General features: G+C 43.9%; 1 protein-coding gene across 2 annotated transcripts in view; it reads right to left on the bottom strand.

Annotated features, from left to right (window-relative positions):
• Window positions 1-3439: 3439 nt before the first annotated feature.
• Window positions 3440-20987, bottom strand: part of brf2 (BRF2 general transcription factor IIIB subunit) — a 57511-nt gene continuing 39963 nt past the window's right edge. The window contains exons 5-6 of one of the 2 annotated variants that reach the window (XM_084325522.1): window positions 11684-11909; window positions 3440-4447 (exon numbers count right to left, since the gene is read on the bottom strand). In XM_084325522.1, the coding sequence (XP_084181648.1) occupies window positions 3845-4447; window positions 11684-11909 (829 nt within the window). In that variant the 3' untranslated portion in view covers window positions 3440-3844. The remainder of the gene's footprint in view (window positions 4448-11683; window positions 11910-20987) is intronic. The other variant, XM_084325523.1, reaches the window with a different exon arrangement.

Below are 20987 nucleotides of genomic sequence, written 5' to 3'. Positions count from 1 at the left end.
CATTAAACCTGTTTGATTAGCGTATTTATTTCAGGCTGAACTGAACTGTCAAAAGTGCAAATGTAAACACGGTTGCCTCGCAAATACGTTTTTCAAAATAAAGGTCACATACACATACCGTTGTAGGCTTCCATCAATTGTTATAATAAAAGTCCTGGATATTCCTAAACATTAATTGACATAGATCTCTATAAACTGCCCAACACATTGATCACTTTAGGCATGCACTGAAACCAGTAACATCACAAATATGAAGCAGGTAATTACCCATATAAAAATAATAAACCTTTCATGGGGTTATTTACACTCCCACCAAAGTATTTTAATATTTTTTTCTAAATGTAAACCTAACATCTAATTTCTACATACAAGAATACTCCTTTAAGTGTATACCACACAGAAAACCATATCACATGTCCCCAATGCATAGTGCTTAAAGGAACACTCCAAAATGTTGGGAAATTAGCTTATTTGGCATCTACCCTGAAGTTAGACAAGAAGATACATAACTTTTTCGTCTCTGTGAATGCATTAGGCTTAGGGAAGAGCCGAACCGTTAGCCTAGCTTAGCGTCATTCACTGGAAGTAGGTTACACATTTAGCCTAGTTCCCAACACTCCAAATAAAATCAAAATACAACTCCAAAATGTTCCTGTAAACATGTTGTGACCTGTGTATTTACCACGTGGAGAAATAAAAAATTATTGAATTAGACATTTCCGTTTTCTAAGCAGGTATACTCAGATTTTTTTTTTGCCGAACCACTGATGTCTGGGCGCAGTGATTTCACGCGACGCAGTGCTACTTTGTAACGTCGAGGCCAGTGTTTACATTTTCGTTTCATTCAAAGGATCCGAAGCGATTGAAGCTACTTGCTCTGAACATAGATTCCAACACACCAATGGAAATAATCAAGAACACGTGTTTGCTCAGAGCATTTTGCACTTTTCTGGACAGGGCGCTCCACTATGGAGGGCCTGCCAATGCACTCTCCTTTGTGGTTCAGTCCCTTATCTCCAAGCAAGATCTTGACCGGTCTTACAAGTCCATCTTTGCCCTGGATGACTGCAGAGATGCTCCCAAGCCTCCTCCATTGGCTTCTTGACAAAGTGTCATCATTGTCCATGACTACATCACCGACCTGCAGGTTCCTTTTAGTGCTATGCCAGCACTGTCTTGTCGTGATGCTGTGGAATGTGGATGTACTCCGCTTTCCATCTACTCCAAAATTGTTCTGTCAAGTATTGAACCTGATGCCATCTTTCGTCCATACAGGTCCTCTCTTTCAAATTTGCCAGGTGGAGGCAAAGCTGCGGTAAGTTCTAACCTGGGTATTGTTGTGACCATTAGTGGCGCGACGCACACTTTCCCCATAAGAAGAGCACAGTGAATGTCTCCTCTTTCGTTCTTCAGTCTCAGGTAAGTGCATTGGCCATTGCCCGTGGTGCTGGCATCTGAGAAATAATGTAGTTCTGTTTTGATCACCGTTCCAAAGCCAGCTGGCTCCTTCCTTTCCATCTTAACAAGGTCATCTAGCCATTTTCTCCCACCATGGCGAAGCCCAGCGCGTCGTATATGGAGGCGATAGATGACAGGATGCCACGCTGTGTCACTGGCTGGTTCTTTGATGCTTTAAAGGTGAAACAGTCACTCTCCAGCTCCAGTTTATTCCCAATGCTGTCTCTAGGGCTGTGTCGTTGAATGTGAAATTTGTTGCCTTGATGTCTGTGGCGAGTTCTGTTGAGGGAATGCTCTGGAGAACAGCACAGTTGTTCGACACAAATTTGTGAAGGCGTAAACCTCTCTGCACACAGCTCACGTGCCTCTTTTGCTATTTGAATGGCCTTTTCAACACTCAACACTGGCAACACCGTCGTCTACATAAAAGTCTCGGGTAATGAACCCAGTTTGGCAGTTTGAGACCCTAATGGGTGTGTGTGGTGTGTGTGACTGTGTTCTTTGGCGAGCTGCTTCAATCCGTAGTTTGCACACCCTGGTGAAAATACAGCTCCAAAAAGATGGACCTTCATCCTGTATTCATGAGGGGTGCTTAGGTCGCCGCTCTCCCACCAAAGGAAGCGTAGGTAGTCACGGTCCCTCTCTGAGACGGACACCACACGCACAATTACTGTAAATAATGTGAAGGATCTGAATACTTTCCAAAGGTAAAAGAAAAACTAGAGAACAGAGCTCCAAGTCTTTCACTCCTTATTTCCACATACAAAAGACATGAAGGATTGATTGATTGATTGATTTGAATTGATTGGAGTCTTTGAAGAGATGCTTGGGGAATACCTCCTAAACTCTCCAAGGTCATGCATTCATCCGTGTCCCTGCTGAGCAGTCAGGGCATGTCTCATGGTGAATGGTTGTTAAGATATCTTGCTGCAGACTCCAAAAGTATACAATCGCTGTTAATGCAGAGATTAAGTATTAACACTTTAATCGCCGAAGACGCTGTGCAGCGTCTTTCCCCGCCATGCTTATTCTGCCGAAGACGCTGGACAGCGTCTTTGATATCAATATTTCAAAAATCTGTGATCGAAATCATATTTCTCCCCTGGAGACATTATATGTACTGGTGAGCCCCTCTCAACTCTCCAACGGTTCTGGTGGCCGATCGTCCAAACAGGAAGTGATGCAGATGAAGTGGTGCTCACCCATATTTCGTCCGGGCACTCGCTATCGTTAGCAGGACTCCATCTTGACACACTGGATGTCGATCGGTTGCAAATAACTCGATAAACATGATTTGGACGTATATACTATTATACAACCTGGAAATGGATCGGGTATTTCTACATCCCATAATAGGAATATTTCAGTTCCACGCTCATCGTCCAACGGCGCGAGGAAGATACGGTAAGATCCAGCGTTATTTTTCAAAATGTTCTTTACTAACTGCTCTAATGATCATATCACCCACACTAGATGAATGATATAACGTTGCCCACGGAATTATAAACGACCCCCCGCCCATCCGGTCAACATCAGATCATACTTAGTAACTCCTAGAAGCACGTCCAGTTGAATTTTTTTTATCTCGCACAGATTCCTATCAAACTGTATTTGATCATCAATATAATGCATTTGGGGCTATAAATCAAGTTCTGGAGAAAGCTGCAGAAAACGATAAAAACATACTTATACTTTAGACCGTATTTTAGTATGAATATGTGAATGAAAAAGTATAACGTTGCTACACCCTGAACAATAGATATAGGACGTTGAATGGGCCATAGTAATATCAATTTAGCAATACAATTTAAAAAGTTATAGCCCTGCAAAGAAGGGGAACTTCTCCATGTTAAATAGAGCTGGCGAGGGATGGTAAATTATGAATTATGAAGTGTTAATACATAAATAAATATACACAAGTTCGTTTTTATTCATTATATTTTAATTGAAAATAAAAGTATATTTAGTGCAATGAAAAAGCTAAAGTGCATTTGAGAAGTCTCTTACTATAGCAGCAACCCATCTTGAAATCAAAATTATAAAAGTGAAATTCACAGCATGGAACATTGCATTGGAAAGAGTGAAACCTATGATTAGAGTAGTCGGTCTTAACTATTCTCATTAGACTAACTTCTAGTGAATTAAATTGTGAAAATAAACGATTCCCCATTTCCCTGGGGAGCCCCTGGAACCTCTTCAAGAACCCCACGTTGGGAACCACTAGGCTAGAGAAGCAGGCTTGTGTCCAGAAGGTCGCCAGTTTCCTCCCCAGGGGAAGTAAATTAATAACTCTTTCCACCTTGAGCAAGGCACTTAACCCCCAACTACTGAAAAGGCTCTGCAAATCAACCCTGAGGAAAAACAAATATTCAAACAAACAATATTCTTATTCCATTTTCAAAATCTTCTGTGTTTCAGCATATTCTTGCACCTCCTGAGGAGTGCGGATGTAGGACTCAATTTCGCTGTCTGAGATCTCCTCGTCTCCGGTCACCTCCTTCTGCCTCTCCACTATCCTCACCTTGGCGTTCATCACACAGGGAGGCGCGAAGAGCACCCTCTTACCCCAGTTTAGATCTGGCGGGGCCAATTTGTCCTGACCGTCGTGCTCCTTCAGTACAGCCGACGAATTATGGGTTCCGGCTCCTGGTTGGAGGGTTTTTTCAGCGTTTGCTGCACACGTTTCCTCACAAGCTTGCTTAGGATTCTGTTCTGCCTGGCTAGAGGGTGAGAGGGGAGTCTGAGAGGGTGCTGACCCCTCATGATCAGTCACCTCGGTGCTGGAGGAGCTCTCAGCCAGCAGTGCCTCCTCGTGGCTCTTCATGGCTTGCCTCAGCAAGGCGTGTCTGTACTTAAGAATGTCCTCCACCTCGTATATGACGTTTTTTGGTGTGACCTCTGACCTCATCCAGGGGATCTCCTTCCCCAGCTTACACAACACTGCCTTTATCTCAGTTAATCTGGTCTGAGCCGTCTTGTTCTTCTTCACCTGGGAGGGAAAACTCTCATTAATGCTCATGTCAATGATCTACTTCTATGTTGGTCTAAGCCAACGTTACTTACAGTGTTCCATTGTGGGATAATTTATGTACTAATACACCACCACCAACTACTACTAGTACTACTACTACGACCACCAACTATTACTAGTACTACTACCACCAACTACTACTAAATGGTAAAAAAAATGTCTGTATTTTTTTCGACCCATCCCAATTTAGTCATTATGCCCTTCCCTTCATGGTCGTTGCACGCATTTTCCCCCACTTGTCGGTCTAGGGAGGGTTGATAGATACTATCACATGTCTCCTCCGATAGATGTGGAGTCAGCCAGCCGCTTCTTTTCACCTGACAGCGAGGACTCTCACTGGGGGAGTGTAACGCGTGGGAGGATCACACTACTTCCCCCAGTTCCCTTCCTCGCTGAGCAGGCGCCCCGACCGACATGTAGGAGTCGCTGTTTACAACGACCAGGATACAAACCCCACCGGCTTCCCACCCGCTAACACTGCCAATTGTGTTAGTATGGACGGCCGACCAAGCCGGAGGTACCGCTGACAGCTGGATTCGATACCAGTGTCTCTGCGGTGGTAGGCAGGCGCTTAGTCCGCTGTGCTACCCAGCCGCCTACTAAATGGTAAATTGATTACTACCAACACCAACCATTACTAGTACTACTACTACAACCACCGACTACTAGTACTATTACTACCAACTACCACCACCACCAGGGTTCGAAATTAACGGGGGCTCGGGGCAAAATGCCCTTGAAAATGGACAAAATGCCCTCGAAAATCAGTTAAGGGGGGCAGAAAATGCCCCCGACAGTTTACTAATTATATATATAATTATATATATGATCTACAGTGCGAGCATTTCCCTTGTATTTGCCCCTAATAATATGTGTGTGTGCGCGACCCGGAAAAATCATTTACTCGAGACGAGTGACGATTACAAAACAGCTGCGTTGTTAATAGTCCCACATTACACAAGGCGCATAAACGTCCAATCACAGTAGCGCCCGAAAACAAAGTCACGGTACCGGCTTAGGCAAGTTATACATTCAGAATCAGACAACGCAAAAAAATCAGCCAGCCATGAAGCCCATTCATTTTAATTTTGAGCTAAAGAGAGACGAGGAGAAAGAGGAATCCGGCTGACATGGTTTTTTGAAGTGATATTCGCACGTGTTTTTGCGGGTCCAGTCCCCACGGTATGTTGACAGAATTCGCAAAACACCTTATCGACTGAAGCATAAAAGTCATTAGGATACTGCTCTGCTCTGAATTTAGGGCTTAGTGGAGAATTTCTTCCGACGTTAACATTAACGACGCACCGAAGCAGCTAGACGCTTGGACATTTCTCCGTGTTGTGTGTAACACGCAGCTGTCCCCGCCTCCCTAGCTCCTTGCAACAAACGTTCCACCCAAAAACGGAATTTCTATTTCATAATGAATTAAATAATTGTATAAAGAATTTTCAATGTTCTGTCATCTAATAATATATTCCATTACCTTTCCTATCTGTATCAAAGTCAAAATGTTGGTATCATAACAACACTACAACATACAAAAGCAGCTTGACAACCGATATCCTTTGCGTTTGATTGATTGAAAACTTTATTAACAGATTGCAGAATGGGTACAATACAGTACAGCTCAATACACACAATTGTTAAGGGGATGCAGACCAGAGAAAGACTTTAGTCTTGTTTACATCAGGGTCCCCCATTTTCAATTCACAGTGTGCACACGCACAGTATAATATGCACGTGATAAATAGTTAATAAACTCTGTTACTTGAACAATTTTCACTGTGCTCCTAAATTTCTTTGTGTGCTCCTAAATTTTTATTTAGATTTTATTTATTAACATTTTATTTAGGAGCACATGTGCTCCTTGGGAAAAAGGTTAGCGTAGAGCCCTATATATGGAGACATTAACATTACATTATCAAACATAGGGACGAAGACTGTAAAAAAAAGTGTCAACAATGTTTTATAATCCTTATGTTAATTTTCATCATAAAAATTCAGTGCCCCCGAAATACAAAAAAGCCCCCGAAAATCAATTAAGGGGGGCAAAAAAATCCCTTGATTTTTTTTTTTTATTTCTAACCCTGACCACCACCAACTACTACCACCATCATCACAGGGCTGTACGCTAAGCTTTTTCACTAGGGGCACATTTAGGGGCACAGAATTTTTTTTAGGGGCACATTTTTAAATAACAATTTTACCATTATAGTGCAAAAAAATATGTTCCTCCCGCCTCATTACTGTGGTCCTTTTATTTAACATTTAAGTGCGTTTGTTTTCAGGTTTGTATCTTTTATAATGAACCAACTGAGAAAGTGTGTAAATCACTAATAGAACAAAAACAACAAACTGTGTGTGTGTGTGTGTGTGTGCGCTTGTGTAGTGCTCCTTGAATGAGATCACCACAACACACACACCATTGCATTAATCAGGAGGAGATAAGCCCGGCTCGGACAAGAAACTCTGCATACCTTTGTTTCACAATGAAAAGTGCTTTATAAATAAAAATGAATTATTATTATTATTGTAAATAACCCCATGAAAGGTTTATTATTTTTATGGGTAATTACCTGCTTCATATTTGTGATGTTACTGGTTTCAGGGTGTGCCTAAAGTGATCAATGTGTTGGGCCATTTATAGAGATCTATGCCAATTAATATTTATGTATATCCGGGACTTTTCTTTTTTTTACAAGAATTGAGAGGCCTACTACGGTATTTGTTATGTTACCTTTATTTTGAAAACAGTGTTGCGACGCAACCTTGTTTAAGTTTGCGCTTTTGACAGTGAAATGTTCAGTTCAAAACGGTTTAATTGACCCGTATGAGGCTCTTGGACTTTGATTGTTTATAGAAGAGGAATGTAATACTATGCAAAACGAGAAATAAACAGTGATTTTACCAGCAGTAAGTTGCAAGTCACTTTCATACGGGGAACCGTGACAATTATTAGTATTATCTTATTTGCATATTGTCTCATTATTAGATAGATAGATAGGTTGATACTTAATTGATCCCCGGAGGGAAATTTAAGTAGACAGTATTTCACGTCCTAATAGTGGGCGACTCACCTAATGCATGGCTGAACCTGAACGTTAGAAGTGTGTCAATCATCCGTCGATCATCACTGCCAGGTCCGACTTAATTTAATCGGCTATGGTCTCTTATCATCTCTCCACATCGGACGTAATTGTCATAAGATGGACTGATATCCGCTCCGTTCTTCTTGCAGAGCAAAATTAGCGGCTTAAACTTATTGAAAGGAAGTTCACATTCAGTTTCGTTTCGATTGTTTGCTAGGAATTAGGGGATTTGGTGTTGGATGTATGGACTCTACGCAGACAGGGACATGGTATTTAATCGCACGATAGACTACAACTACCAAGTAGAATAGCGTGACCCAGATTCACTTCACACGCAAATCTTTTTTTCCACACCCAATATCGCAGTAAATTCATTCATTGCCGACAGATTTTTTCATAGCACCGTGGCATTATGTCGCACTGTACAGCCCTGGTTGTAGGCTAATGTTTTAAATTTTTTTTTAATTAATTTAGGAGTGAAATGCGAATGAAGGGTTGAAATCACTACTCGCAAGGTTGCCCCCAAATATTATTTACCACTCGCACGGGCCAAATTAAGGGGCAATTTGCGATAATCTCGTCGCAGTGTACAGCCCTGCATCAACTACAACTAGTAGTACTAATACTACCACCAACAATTATTACTAGTACTACTACCACCAACTACTACTACCACCATCATCAACTACAACTAGTAGTACTAATACTACCACCAACAATTATTACTAGTACTACTACCACCAACTACTACTACCACCATCATCAACTACAACTAGTAGTACTAATACTACCACCACCACCACCTACTACTAGTGCTACTACCACCACCAACTATTACTAGTACTACTACCACCACCACCACCACACCATCAACTACTACAACTAGTAGTACTACCAGTACCACCACCAACTACTACTGCCGCCACCACCACCAACTACTACCACCACCAACTATTACTACTAGTAGTACCACCAATTACTATTACTGCCGCCACCACCAACTACTACCACCACCACCTACTATTACTACTACTACTACTAGTAGTACCACCACCAATTACTATTACTAGTACTACCACCACCAACTATTACTACTAGTACTACCACCACCACCAACTACTAGTACTATTACTACTATCACCAACAACTATTACTAGTACTACTCCCACAAACTACTACTATTACTACCGCTACTACTGTACTACTCTGGATCATTTAAGTACTAATACACCACCACCAACTACTACTACTACCACCACCAACTATTACTACTAGTACTACCACCAACTACTAGTACTACCACCAACTACTAGTACTACTACCACCAACTATTACTACTACCATCAACTATTACTACTAGTACTACTACCACCAACTACTAGTACTACTACCACCACCACCACCAACTACTACTACTACTACCAACTACTATTACCGCCACTTTTTCAAATTCAACTAGTGCTACTCACAACGTATTATCATGATGTGTCTTGCCAACCAATATGGTGAAATGCCACAGCTCACGGTTCTCATTTGAATCCTTGTACTGAAAAACCATATAATATAAGTCTTGTTTTTGGACAGCCCATGCATTTACAGTCGTGAAGTTAATCTAAATCACTTGGGAGTGTGAATGTGAAATACAGTATATCACAAGAAACTACTCAACCTTGACTGTCCTTAACACTTTCAGCGTCAATCACGTAATATTACGCGTTTGCTCGCCAACCGCTGAGCGCCAAACACATAATATTACGTTTTTAGATATATATATATTTTATTTTAATATCCTACACACTCTCACGGACCTCTGTGTTATCATTGGAACTCATTCTGAGACCCAGAGAGTGCAATGCCGGCTGAATCCTGTATCGCCTACCCTTTGAAACCTTATTTCACACTGTGTGTTACATTTTATATGATCCGGGCGGAGAATTTGGACCGGGCAAGTGAAACGGTTAATTAGAGCAACTTGGAACGCGTTCAGCACACTTGATGCATATTTTGTGCCATTTCATGTCAGGGACCCGATGGACATCAATACTGGAAATTGCGATCAGACAATTGGAATATTCATTTTGGGATACCTCCTAGTAAAGGTAAGGACTATATGACATCAATCCTACTTTGATCCAACAATGATTTCACATCGATCGCAACGATCAACGTATGTAGTATTCAAAACGTATGCCGTTGCCGACGATCAGAGCATCAAAAAAACGACCCCCCCCCCCCCTTTAATGCATTCATGATGAAACATAATACCTATTATATACCTTTGATTTGGAAATGGTAACGTGTCCAGGCGAGCAACGCGAACGATTTTAGCTAAATTCACATAGCGCTCCATAACTCAGCTTCCAGGAATTAGCCCGGATCACAATGAAACTATACAATATTTACCACGGGACAACACGTGAACGTATACAAATGTTTACATGTTGGACGAGAGATAGTGACTGTCAAATGAGCCATAGTATTGTCTCCATAGCTATAATATAGAATATAGATATAGCACTGCAAACATCGTGACGCACAGTGAAAATGCCTATCTTTTAGCGTGGCCCATTGACTACAGGATGAGGATAATAGCTGGCAGTGAATGAGTTAACTATGGGTGAACACAACAATCTAACTTACCATCTTTAGATAATAAAGTACTCAACCTCTACTGTCTTTAACTATGAATGAACACAACACTATAACTTACCATCTTTAGACAATAAAGTACTGAGCCTCTACTGTCTTTAACTATGAATGAACACAACACTATAACTTACCATCTTTAGACAATAAAGTACTGAGCCTCTACTGTCTTTAACACTTTGACTGCCGGAAAACGCTTAAAAGCGTCATTCCCGGCCATGCTCAAGTTGCCGGAGGACGCTTTACAGCGTCCTTATATCAATATTTCAAAAATCTGCAATCGGATTCATATTTCCCCTCCGCTGGCCTGAGATCCACCAGGAGGACCCACTGAGCTCTCTGGCGGTTCAGGAGCGCCATCTGGTGGCCGATCGGCGCAATCGCCAAATAGGAAGTGCTATGGAGGTTGTGCTGGTCGGCCGTATTACTTCCGGGCACTCTGTTTGGCTACCGGGACTCGATCTCGACACAATACATAGCGATCGATTGCCAATAACTCGATAAACAACATGATTTGGACATATATACTATTATACAAGCTGGAAATGGACCCGATATTTCTACATACCATAATAGGTAAATGACTGTTCCACGCTCATCGCCCAACGGCGCGAGGAGGATACGGTAAGATTCAGCGTTATTTTTGATCGTATTCCATATAAACTGTTATGATGAACATATCATCCACACTAGATGAATGATATAACGCTGCCCACGGAATTATAAACGATCCCCCGCCCATCCGGTCATCATCAGATCATACGTAGATCATTCTAGAAGTACGTCAAATTGAAATTTTTTATATCGCCCCGATTGCCATCAAACTGTATTTCATCATCAATATAATGCATTTGGGGCTATATATCACGTTCTGGAGAAAGCTGCAGAAAGAGATGAAAACATACTTATACATTAGACCATACTTTACTATGAATATGTGAATGAAAAAGTTTAACGTTGCTACACAATGAACAATACATATAGGACTTTGAATGGGCCCTAATAATGGCAATGTAGCAATAGAATTTAAAAAGTTATAGCCCTGCAAAGAAGGGGAATTTCTCCATAGACAAATAGCGCTGGCAATCCACAGTCATTTTCCGGATTTCTGGCCGGCACCCATAGTGTTAACTATGAATGAACACAACACTATAACTTACCATCTTTAGACAATAAAGTACTGAGCCTCTACTGTCTTCAACTATGAATGAACATGAACACTCCATCTTACCATCTTTAGATAATAAAGTACTCAACCTCTACAGTCTTTAACTATGAGTGAACACAACACTCCAACTTACCATCTTTAGTTTCAAAACATTGTTCCTCTGGTTCAACCAAGATGTCTGCGATGGAATACTATGACTTGTTGCTACAGTACTGCTACAACAGCTATACTTGCTAACGCTACCACTATTACCACTACTGCTAATAGTTATACTGCTGCTGATGCTCGTACCTTGCCCATGTCACAGAAGCGGTACAGGCTGCACCTCAGACGGACTTTGGAGGGGTTCAGGGACTGCCAGGCCAGGAAGATAGCAGCCATCAGGATAGGGAGGGGGCTACGGCCAGTGACGATCCAGCTGTCGGCAGCGAGCTCCACCAGCTCTATGGCACGCTTAGTCATTTGTTTGTGGTCCTCAGACAAGCCGTCAGGAACAAGACCAGGGCTGATCTTATACCTGGCAGACACACAAGAGAGAGACTTGTTCATATTCAATTCACAATTACAATTTAGTCATTTAGCTGACGCTTTTATCAAAAGCGACTTACAGATTGTAAACAACATGTCACCAGGAGGGGTACATCTCTGGCAGCTAAGGGTCAGTGGCATTTAGGGCTGACCTTCATTTTTTTTAATGTTGTGAGACTTGTACAGCACTTTGGTAAACGTTGTTGTTTTTAAATGTGCTCTATAAATAAAGTGGATTGGATTAATGAATTAAGTAGCCCCTTTCGTGACTGACGCAGCCAACACGGCTGTGTGATTGAATTCAAGGTGGATCGCTGTTGTCGTTTGAACAACTTCAGATTTCATGGGAACTACCAATCCCCCAAATCAAGAATGTTTAAGATGAATGAAGTAAGTATTTGAAATATGGCCTGTGTAGACTAAACTATGCACAGAATTATGTCAGTCTACAAGGTCCGGATTCTACATGGTCCGGCAATGTAGACCTTGTAGACTCCACTACAGACCAATTATCAGTGAATGTTCATGCATTTTTAAGAAGGGCTACTTCCACAAAAAAACAAAGAACTCACCAAAACATCTCAGTAGCACCTTATCTAAATGTTCTATTTCATATATGGAGATTCATATTTATTTATGTATTGCATGCATTTCTACATTTTATTTCCTATTTTGTTTATTCATCCCAGTATCTTTCTTTCTTATGTGTGGAATTCTACAAGGCATTTACATTCACATTTACATTTAGTCATTTAGCTGACGCTTTTATCCAAAGCGACTTACAAGTTCTGTACGACAGGTCATCAGGAAGGATACAACTCTATCAGCTGAGTAACAATATTCATCAAAGTGTTGCGTGTTACAGTGTAGGTTCGTTTATTAGGGTTAGATTTTTTTTATTTTATTTATTTTATTTTATTTCAGCTAATGGTTGAAGAAGTGCGACGGCGAAAGATTGGACGGGATTCGGCTGTCCTAACTGGGGTGGGTAGTTCATTCCACCATTGTGGGGCAAGGACTGAGAATAGGCGTGTAGGTGGTGTATATGTGTTTGAGGATGATATCCTTCAAACAGGCAATAGTGATGATATAATTTGGGCAGTGCTGAGCTGGGTTACTTTCCTCCAGTGTATTTGTCCCCCGGCCCCACCCAATTCCAATTCATTCCACCCAGCCCCATGCACACACACACACCGAAGTAAAAAAATAAAAAATTGAAAAAAATTGAAAAAAATTGAAAAAGAATTAATATTATTATTTTTTTTTTAACTTCGATTTTTTTTTTAATGTTCGAAGCTTGTGCCATCGAACGAAGCTTCGAAGTATTTAAGACAGCCCTAGTGGCATTGTTCGTCAAATAATATTGAGCCTGGGTGTTACACTCTGAGTGCATAGTAGTATAAACATATTAGCAATATAGGTAGTAGTAGAAGAATAGTAGTGTAGTATTAGGGTACATAATAGTAAAAAGGGTTAGTACATGTTTTTTCTTCAGATATAATTTCAGATATTGTTTGAAGAGGTGTGTTTTTAGTCGACGGTTGAAATTTGGCTGTCCTGACTGGTGGCGAGTTTGTCCCATCATTGTGGAGCAAGGACTGAGAATAGCCTGCTTCGTTTTGATGACCCTCCAGGAGTTCGGATAGGAGTGGGTCTGAGGCGGCCAGAAGATGCAGAGCGTAGGGGTCTTGAGGGTGTGTAGATAGAGACCATTGACCGGAGGTAGGAGGGAGTACAACTGAGCTGTACAGTATTATAATAGAAATAATATGTATCAATTCTATTTCAGGGTGGATTTTCCCTTTAAGATGCTTCTCAAACTGTTAACATGTTATTGTCTGTTATTGTGGTTCTTTTTTATTTTTATTTTTTATCCAGGCAAGCAATTAAGAACAAATTCTTATATACAAAAGCAGCATATTGGCCTGTGCATACAGTTTGCAGCACTGGCGCTGCACATCAACATCATCACACATGTCATCAGTGATATTGTGACCCACTCTTCATTATGCTCTCCCCTGCATTCAAGAGCTAAACAAGAAGGACATATTTTCAGGTGCCAATAGCTGTCCTATCAGCATTCTGCACAGATTGTGCAGAATAGAGCAGCTCGTCTTGCACTCGGGTGTTCTATGAGAACAGGTGTAGACCAAATGCATAGGGATCTTTCTTGCGTGGTTGAAAGTAGAGGACAGATCGACACGCAGCCTACTAATACTATTCAGAAATATAACTAAACAACTAATGATGTCTAAACAACCAAGCTGCCTGTACTAAAAAATTACCTTTTCCCAAGACAGACATGAGCACAGGACAAGAAAAGTTACCAGGGGTCATGTTTCAATTCCTCTACTGAGACCAAATGCAATGAAAATAACTGCTATGTATAGGGCCATCTCACAGTGGAATAGGTAGGTGGAATAAGCAAAGAAAGCTTTAAAAAACAAGTAAAGAGGTTACTTTTGGGTACAGGCACAATGCTTGACATATAACATTTTATTTCAAGATTCAAGATTCAATAGTTTTATTTCAAACCACAGTGTTAGTTTGGCTACATTTACCATTGTCCGGCAAAACAACATTTGAAAAATAAATGAAATGGGAAAAGAGGAACCCCCCCCCCAAAAAATAAAAACAGCCAGAAACTACACACTGAGAGGAGATGGAAGAAGCAAAGCTTATCCGTTTCCATCCCCCATCAATAACTAATTGCAAGATTATATATTCTTCAGCAAGTACAATATGACACGATTTCCAATACATAACATATGATACAATACAATTTGCAAATACTTCAACTACACACAACACAATCACACATGCACACGCACACACACACGTGACTAGACTATACTCTCATGTCACCCTTCAAATCATATCCTCTACATCCAGTGAAAGAAACGCGGGATCGATGTGCAGCAGGTGCATGCCGAACCTGGGTTGGCAAGGTCAGCCAAGCTGGTGGTCGGCGAGAGGGTTGGAAACTTTGGCTTGCAGTGCCAAAGCGGAGCTGTGGGGCTTGCATGGATATATCAGCCGGCTTGTGCTCCAATATAGCATCTGCAAGTGCGCGCCGCTCGCCAACTGGCACCTTGGTGCTGAAGAGTGCCAGGGGCAGCATCTCGCCTGACAGGTACCATAGGTGCCGCTCCAGCGCCTTAATCGCTGATGCTGCGATACCCTCGTCAACAGACTTGTATGCGTACAGGTTGTGGTAGAGTGTAAGGTAATTCCATGCCGCATCTACGGCCGTGTCGCAGGTCAACCACCACGTTGCATAGATGTGCGTGATGAAGTTGGCAAACGCAGAAAATCTTCAGCACCTGCTGCTGTGTAGTGATGGTCCCCTGAGGAAGCAAGGCAATGTGCCGCTCCATCAAGGCCAGCTTGAGTGTGTAGAGCAGCTTAGCCATCCACCGCGCCTTGTGCAGTGCTCCCGGTCGTTGGAAGTTAGCTCGAGTGTGCTCTGCACTGTCTGCACTCAGATACACAAGACATAGCTGCACGAACTCGCGATAGTCGCCTTGCTTGTAGTCGAGCACTCCTGCAGCGCACACAATTAGTTCAGCACGCAACTTGCCCAGGAACGTGGTTCGGCATTGCCAGGAATGTAGCGGGCCAACAGGTTCCAGTTGTTGCGCAGACGTGTAAACAATGTAACCTCTGGCGAGCATGACGTCTCCACCTTGAGGCCAGTGAAGATGTGGCTGAGGAGCACCTCGCAGATGTGGTGCCGGCACCCGGACCAGAGCAGTGGTCGACCCAGTGAGAGCTGGATGGCAATGCAGGCTGCCGTGAGATGGCCAGTGTTTGACGAGGTGGTGTCAAATGCCATGTTGACAACTTGATCGGTGCAGCACCAGTCCTGCAGCAGCTTGCATGTCAGTCGGGCAATGATCGTTCCACATGCCTCGTCAGTCCCCTTTCATGCATGCTGGCACAACAAGCAGTTTGAGACGCTCCGCGTCTCCGATCACGACTGTCAGACGCTCCACCAACTGGCGCACATTGTTGAGCATTGGCGTCAACTTGCTGTCCCAGTGCAAGGTGCACATGGGAGGTGGTGTCCACTGTTCTTGCTGGTCCTCACTGATGGCCTGCAACACATGGCGGCGCGCTCGGTCTGCTGTTGCGTAGGATGTGGAGACCTTTGCCGAATTGCCACCGGATTCCTCGATCAGACCGCGCATGACGGCAGCCTGCTGCATTGGTGTGATCTTCAACCGTGTAGCCAGTGACACAAGACTCGGCCGGCTGAGAATGTCTGATGGAATGAAGGCTGTGGTGCCAGTCTTCTTACGCTCAAGGGTGGGTGTGTTCTCAGCCGGTGGAGCAGCTGTTTCATCTGCATTGCTGTCTTCATCACTTTCGCTTTCCAACACCACCGCCATGCTGGACCTCGCAGTCATCTCCTGCTGCTCCTTGGTAAAGCATGCCTGCTGCGCTGCTTCACGCTCCTGTCGCCGCTTCAACTTGGATTGCAGATTGGCATCCAATGCTCCAAATGTGGCCACCCTGTCGCCCTTCATGCTGGCCAGGAAAGCAATGTCCTCTGGATCACAGATCAGCTCCTCTGCATTTGGAGACCACAGCGGGAATGCGGCATCCAGCTTGTGCTCCATTGCGTCCACCAGTCGAGCTGTAGCCTCACTGGAGCACCTGGCCTTTGGAATGTGCCGCAGCTTGTTGCTAGCATCGACAAGCGCTACCATCTTGTCGCATGCTCGACGATCACTCACCATTGGAATATTGGCCTTTCCATAAAATGGCTGCACCTGCTCCAAAACGTCCTTAGCCACATGGAACCGTGACATGTCCATTGATATGTTTTGGGTCCCGACGCATACATAGTGCTGGCTCGGGGTGTTTCTGTTAAGAATCATGCAGGAGGCTAGTACGCCTTGGTTGCTTGTTATTAAAACAGCGTTTTTATAGGGCAACTGGGATGGGGGATTTTTTCCTCTTCCGAGAGCCTGTTACTGGGTCTCGACGGATTCTCGTTCATATCTGGGGGATGTTAACGGAATAGATCAGAACATAGGTAGAGGGGTCTCACGCCCTTGGGGGTGGGCCACTGAGCGCGGTATAAATAGGACCGTCTGGGTGGCGCCCTCTTTTCATGTTTTAGATCAACACGCATTCCTGCCCCCTCTCCTGGAGTGGGCATGTCGGCGTGGTTAGGGCACGGGACTGGTTCTGGTCACGCTGGTCCAGGTCAGTTAACCCGTTGTCCGCCGGGGATGCAGATCTGCTGTTCTGGTACCCTGAGGGACTTGCGCTTTTTTCAGGGGGAAAAATGCCGGGTCGGCCCGGGTGTCAGGGGGTTAGGCGTTATGGAGACCCTTTGTTGGGTACATGTTGTACCTGGCACTATTATAAGGGGCTGTTTCTCCTTTCTTTCGCTCCTCTCTCACGCATGGCGAAGAGGGGGCTGTTGGGGTGGTCTTCTGGACCTCCTCTGGTAACCCTGTGTGCTTCCCGAGCCGCCGGGCCCGGTCCGAAGTAATGTTTTGTTGAAACCGTAGGCCTGGGATAACCCTTTTTCTTGAGGGGTTATAGGAACAACCACCGTCTGTGTACCGAGAGGGTGGTTGATTCCCTGGTGTGTTGGAGCAGAGTCAACTCCCGGGTTACCCGGTTGAGTGTGCCCCTGCACGTTCATGACGTCTGCCAATTGTGTCAGCCTTCTCTGCCTCGACCCCTCTGGGTGGGTTTTTTTTGATGGAGGCTTTGTCATGGTGCTAAACAACGCCAGCATACGCCCCTTCTGCCGGGGGGGCTGTTTTCAGTTGACCCCTTTGGCGCCTGTCTCGTCCGCAGTGCTCCAGGCTCAGGTCTACAGCCTGCTGCCTGGTTTCCCCGGTGCGCTGCCTGCTTCCGTTGGTTAACCTTTTTTGAGTGCTTTACGGCCATGCTGACTGCCTGTATTGCAGGGTCAGTATGCCAGGCGGTGTACTATTGGGGGGAAAGGGCCCGCTCTTGGAGGGGCCCTATCCGAATACGCTGGCGATGTGGGGGGCGGTGTCACTAAGTGACCGCCTGGTGGGGTCTTGATGCCTGGCGTCATTGACCTCTCCGGGCCCCCCTTTTTCCAGGGGATCCAGTCCCTTCAGTGGGTCTGGGTCTTCCTTCGCGCTCCGCTGCTACGGCCTTGCCACGGGGTTGAGTTTGCTCTTGACTCCGTGATTTTGGGGGCAGTAACGAGGGTTGTTCCTTCCGTTCGTTCCCTGGTGACATGCGGGTTGTGCGTGTGCGTAGTCGTGGGGTCAAGCCACGATCTGCTCACCCTGTGCGTTGAGTTGCTGGAGTTCCGGGAGGGAGACGGTTCCTGGTCGGATCCGTCTCCCTCCCGTCCTCCAATAGGGAGGGTATCCTCCATTAGGGAGTGTCGGGGGGCTCGGTCCTCCCCGGTCTGATGGTTGTGGGGGGCCTCAGTGGGGTACATTTGTCAAGCTTCAGGCTCCCGCTCAGCTCCTGTAGTGCAGATGATGCTGAGCGGCAGCCAGTATGAAATAGAACGTAAGGTTATGTATATAACCAAGTTCTATGAATACTGGTGACGCTCAGCGTCAGGACGCCACTGCTGCCCTTGATCTCGCCTTGTGGTGAAAGTTTGGGAAGGAGGCGAGTAGGTGACCACACACCTGCTTATGAAGGTAAGCGGATAGGGGTGTGGCCAGACGAATGTTGGGATGTAAAGGTACATTGTGGAATTTTTTTATTCAGTGCTCGTGCACGAAGTGAAGTGCGTGCAGATGACGCTGAGCGTCACCAGTATTCATAGAACTTGGTTATATACATAACCTTACGTTAATGAACATCAAGTACAAAATACAAAATGTAAACATGCAGGGTTGTAGCAAGAGCTAATTTACACCAGGAGACAGCAAAACTCGTTCAATAAATAAATAGCCTGCTTACGGTAAAAGCATGGTGACAATCAATGAAAAAACAACAATAAAAACAAGAAATAAGTTACATAAACTAAATCAGATAAAAGATTATCACAGTTCTGGTTTGCCTTAAGATGCAGTTTAAGATGGGTCTTGAACATGGAGTATGTGGGGCACTCTCTAATCACAACTGGTAGGCTATTCCAGTAGTTACCACCTTTAACAGAGAACACAGTTTTAGCAAAGGTAGTATACCGAAAGGGCACCTTACAGTCCCCTCTACTGATGGCCCTGGTGGTAATGCCAGTGTCTCCTTTTTGTTCAATGTCACTGCCTTTCTTATTAGGCCTAGTTGTTGGCTACAACTTTGCCACAGTAGGCATTAATCACTTAATAGTTCAAATGTATGTGTCCCATTCCCGTTTGCACACGCAGATACACACACACGCACACAGTGGGCCAGTGACTTTGGTGGTATGTGCTATTGCACAGATGTGTGTCCCGTTCCCGTTTGCACATGCACGCACAGTACCTAATATACATTTATTTTTGAAAAAATAAATAAACTCTGTTACTTGAAATATTTTCACTGTGCTCCTAAATATTTGTGGGTGCTCCTACATTTCTTTGTGTGCTCCTAAATTTTTTCATTTAGGAGCACATGTGCTCCTTGGGAAAAAGGTTAGCGTAGAGCCCTGCTAGGATGGCTTAGAGTAGATGACAGAGTCAGCAACTTGCAATGGGCCTACAAGATACACTACACCACAAAGGTACTACCCATGTACATGTCGAAATACTTCCCAAAGGTCAGTGAATACCACGACCACAACACCAGAGGGAGTTCCACAAATCATGTTCAACCCAGGGACTAAACACGTTTCGCAATTATGCCACATCAATGTGGAACGCCCTACCCACAACCGTAAAAATATACATACTACATCCATGTGACATAACTGAGTCATATATATTCTGATAGCCCATACTGTACAGTACAACACCCACCACTCCTTCTATTCCGGGGCTGTAGAGAGCATTCTGACTGGAAACATCACTGCCTGGTTTGGAAACAGCACGGTACAGGACAGGAAGGCTCTACAGAGAGTGGTGCGCTCAGCAGAGCATACTACGGTGGGTATTGCACTACCACCCCTGCAGGAGGACTTATACAACAGGACGTGCAAATCCAGAGCCTGCAGAATAATGAAGGACCCTCACCACCCCAACAATAGCCTGTTCAAGCTGCTGCGGTCAGGCAAGCGCCTCTGCATACATGCAGCAAGAACAGAGACTCTGACTCAGCTTCTTCCCCCAGGCCATCAGAACACACACAAGCACACACATCCTCACTTGCACTCTCTCACACACACTACAAAAAAAACATAACTTTTTTATATTATTGTATATAGTACTAATTACCTTTAATTCTTAACACTTTCTGCGCCATCCACATATATATACGTGTTTGCTCGCCAACCGCTCAGCGCGTATATATACGCTTTTGGATAGTTTTTCCTTTTATTCAATATTTTTATTCATCCACTGACCTCGGTGTTACCATAGGAAATTATTCTGAGATCGCCAAAGTGCAATACCGGCAGCATCCTGCTAGGTGGCGGTATCGCCCACCCTTTGAAACCTTATATCTCACCGTGTGTTACACTTAAAGTAGATCGCTTCATCCGACCACTTCGAAACTCATCTAGCACACTATCGATAAGTTGTGCCAAATTATGTCCGGGACCAGGTGGACACCAATACTGGAAATCGCGAGCAGACAATTGGAATATTCTTTTTGGAATACCCCCGATCAAAGGTAAGGACTATCTGACGTCAATTCCAGCTTGATCGTACAATGTTTTCATATCGATCCAGCTGATCAGTGTGTAGTGTTCAAAACTAATGCCGTTACTGGCAATCAAAGCATCAGAAAAGACCCCCCCCCCCCTTTCATGCATTCATGATGAAACATAATACCTATTATACATTTGATTTGGAAATAGTAGCATGTCCAGGGATGAAACGTCAATGCTTTTAGTAGAATTCATGTAGCGCCCTATAACTCAGCTTTCCAGGAATTAGCCCGGATCACTCCGAAACTATACTTATATTCACCACGGGATAACGCGCAAACGTATACATGAAAAAAGTAATTCTTTTTTGCATGTTTGACG

The sequence above is a fragment of the Notolepis coatsorum genome (genome assembly GCF_963971535.1).
Source record: "Notolepis coatsorum genome assembly, chromosome: 11".
Taxonomy (NCBI): Eukaryota; Metazoa; Chordata; class Actinopteri; order Aulopiformes; family Paralepididae; genus Notolepis; species Notolepis coatsorum.
This window is presented reverse-complemented; position numbering and strand designations above follow the sequence as displayed.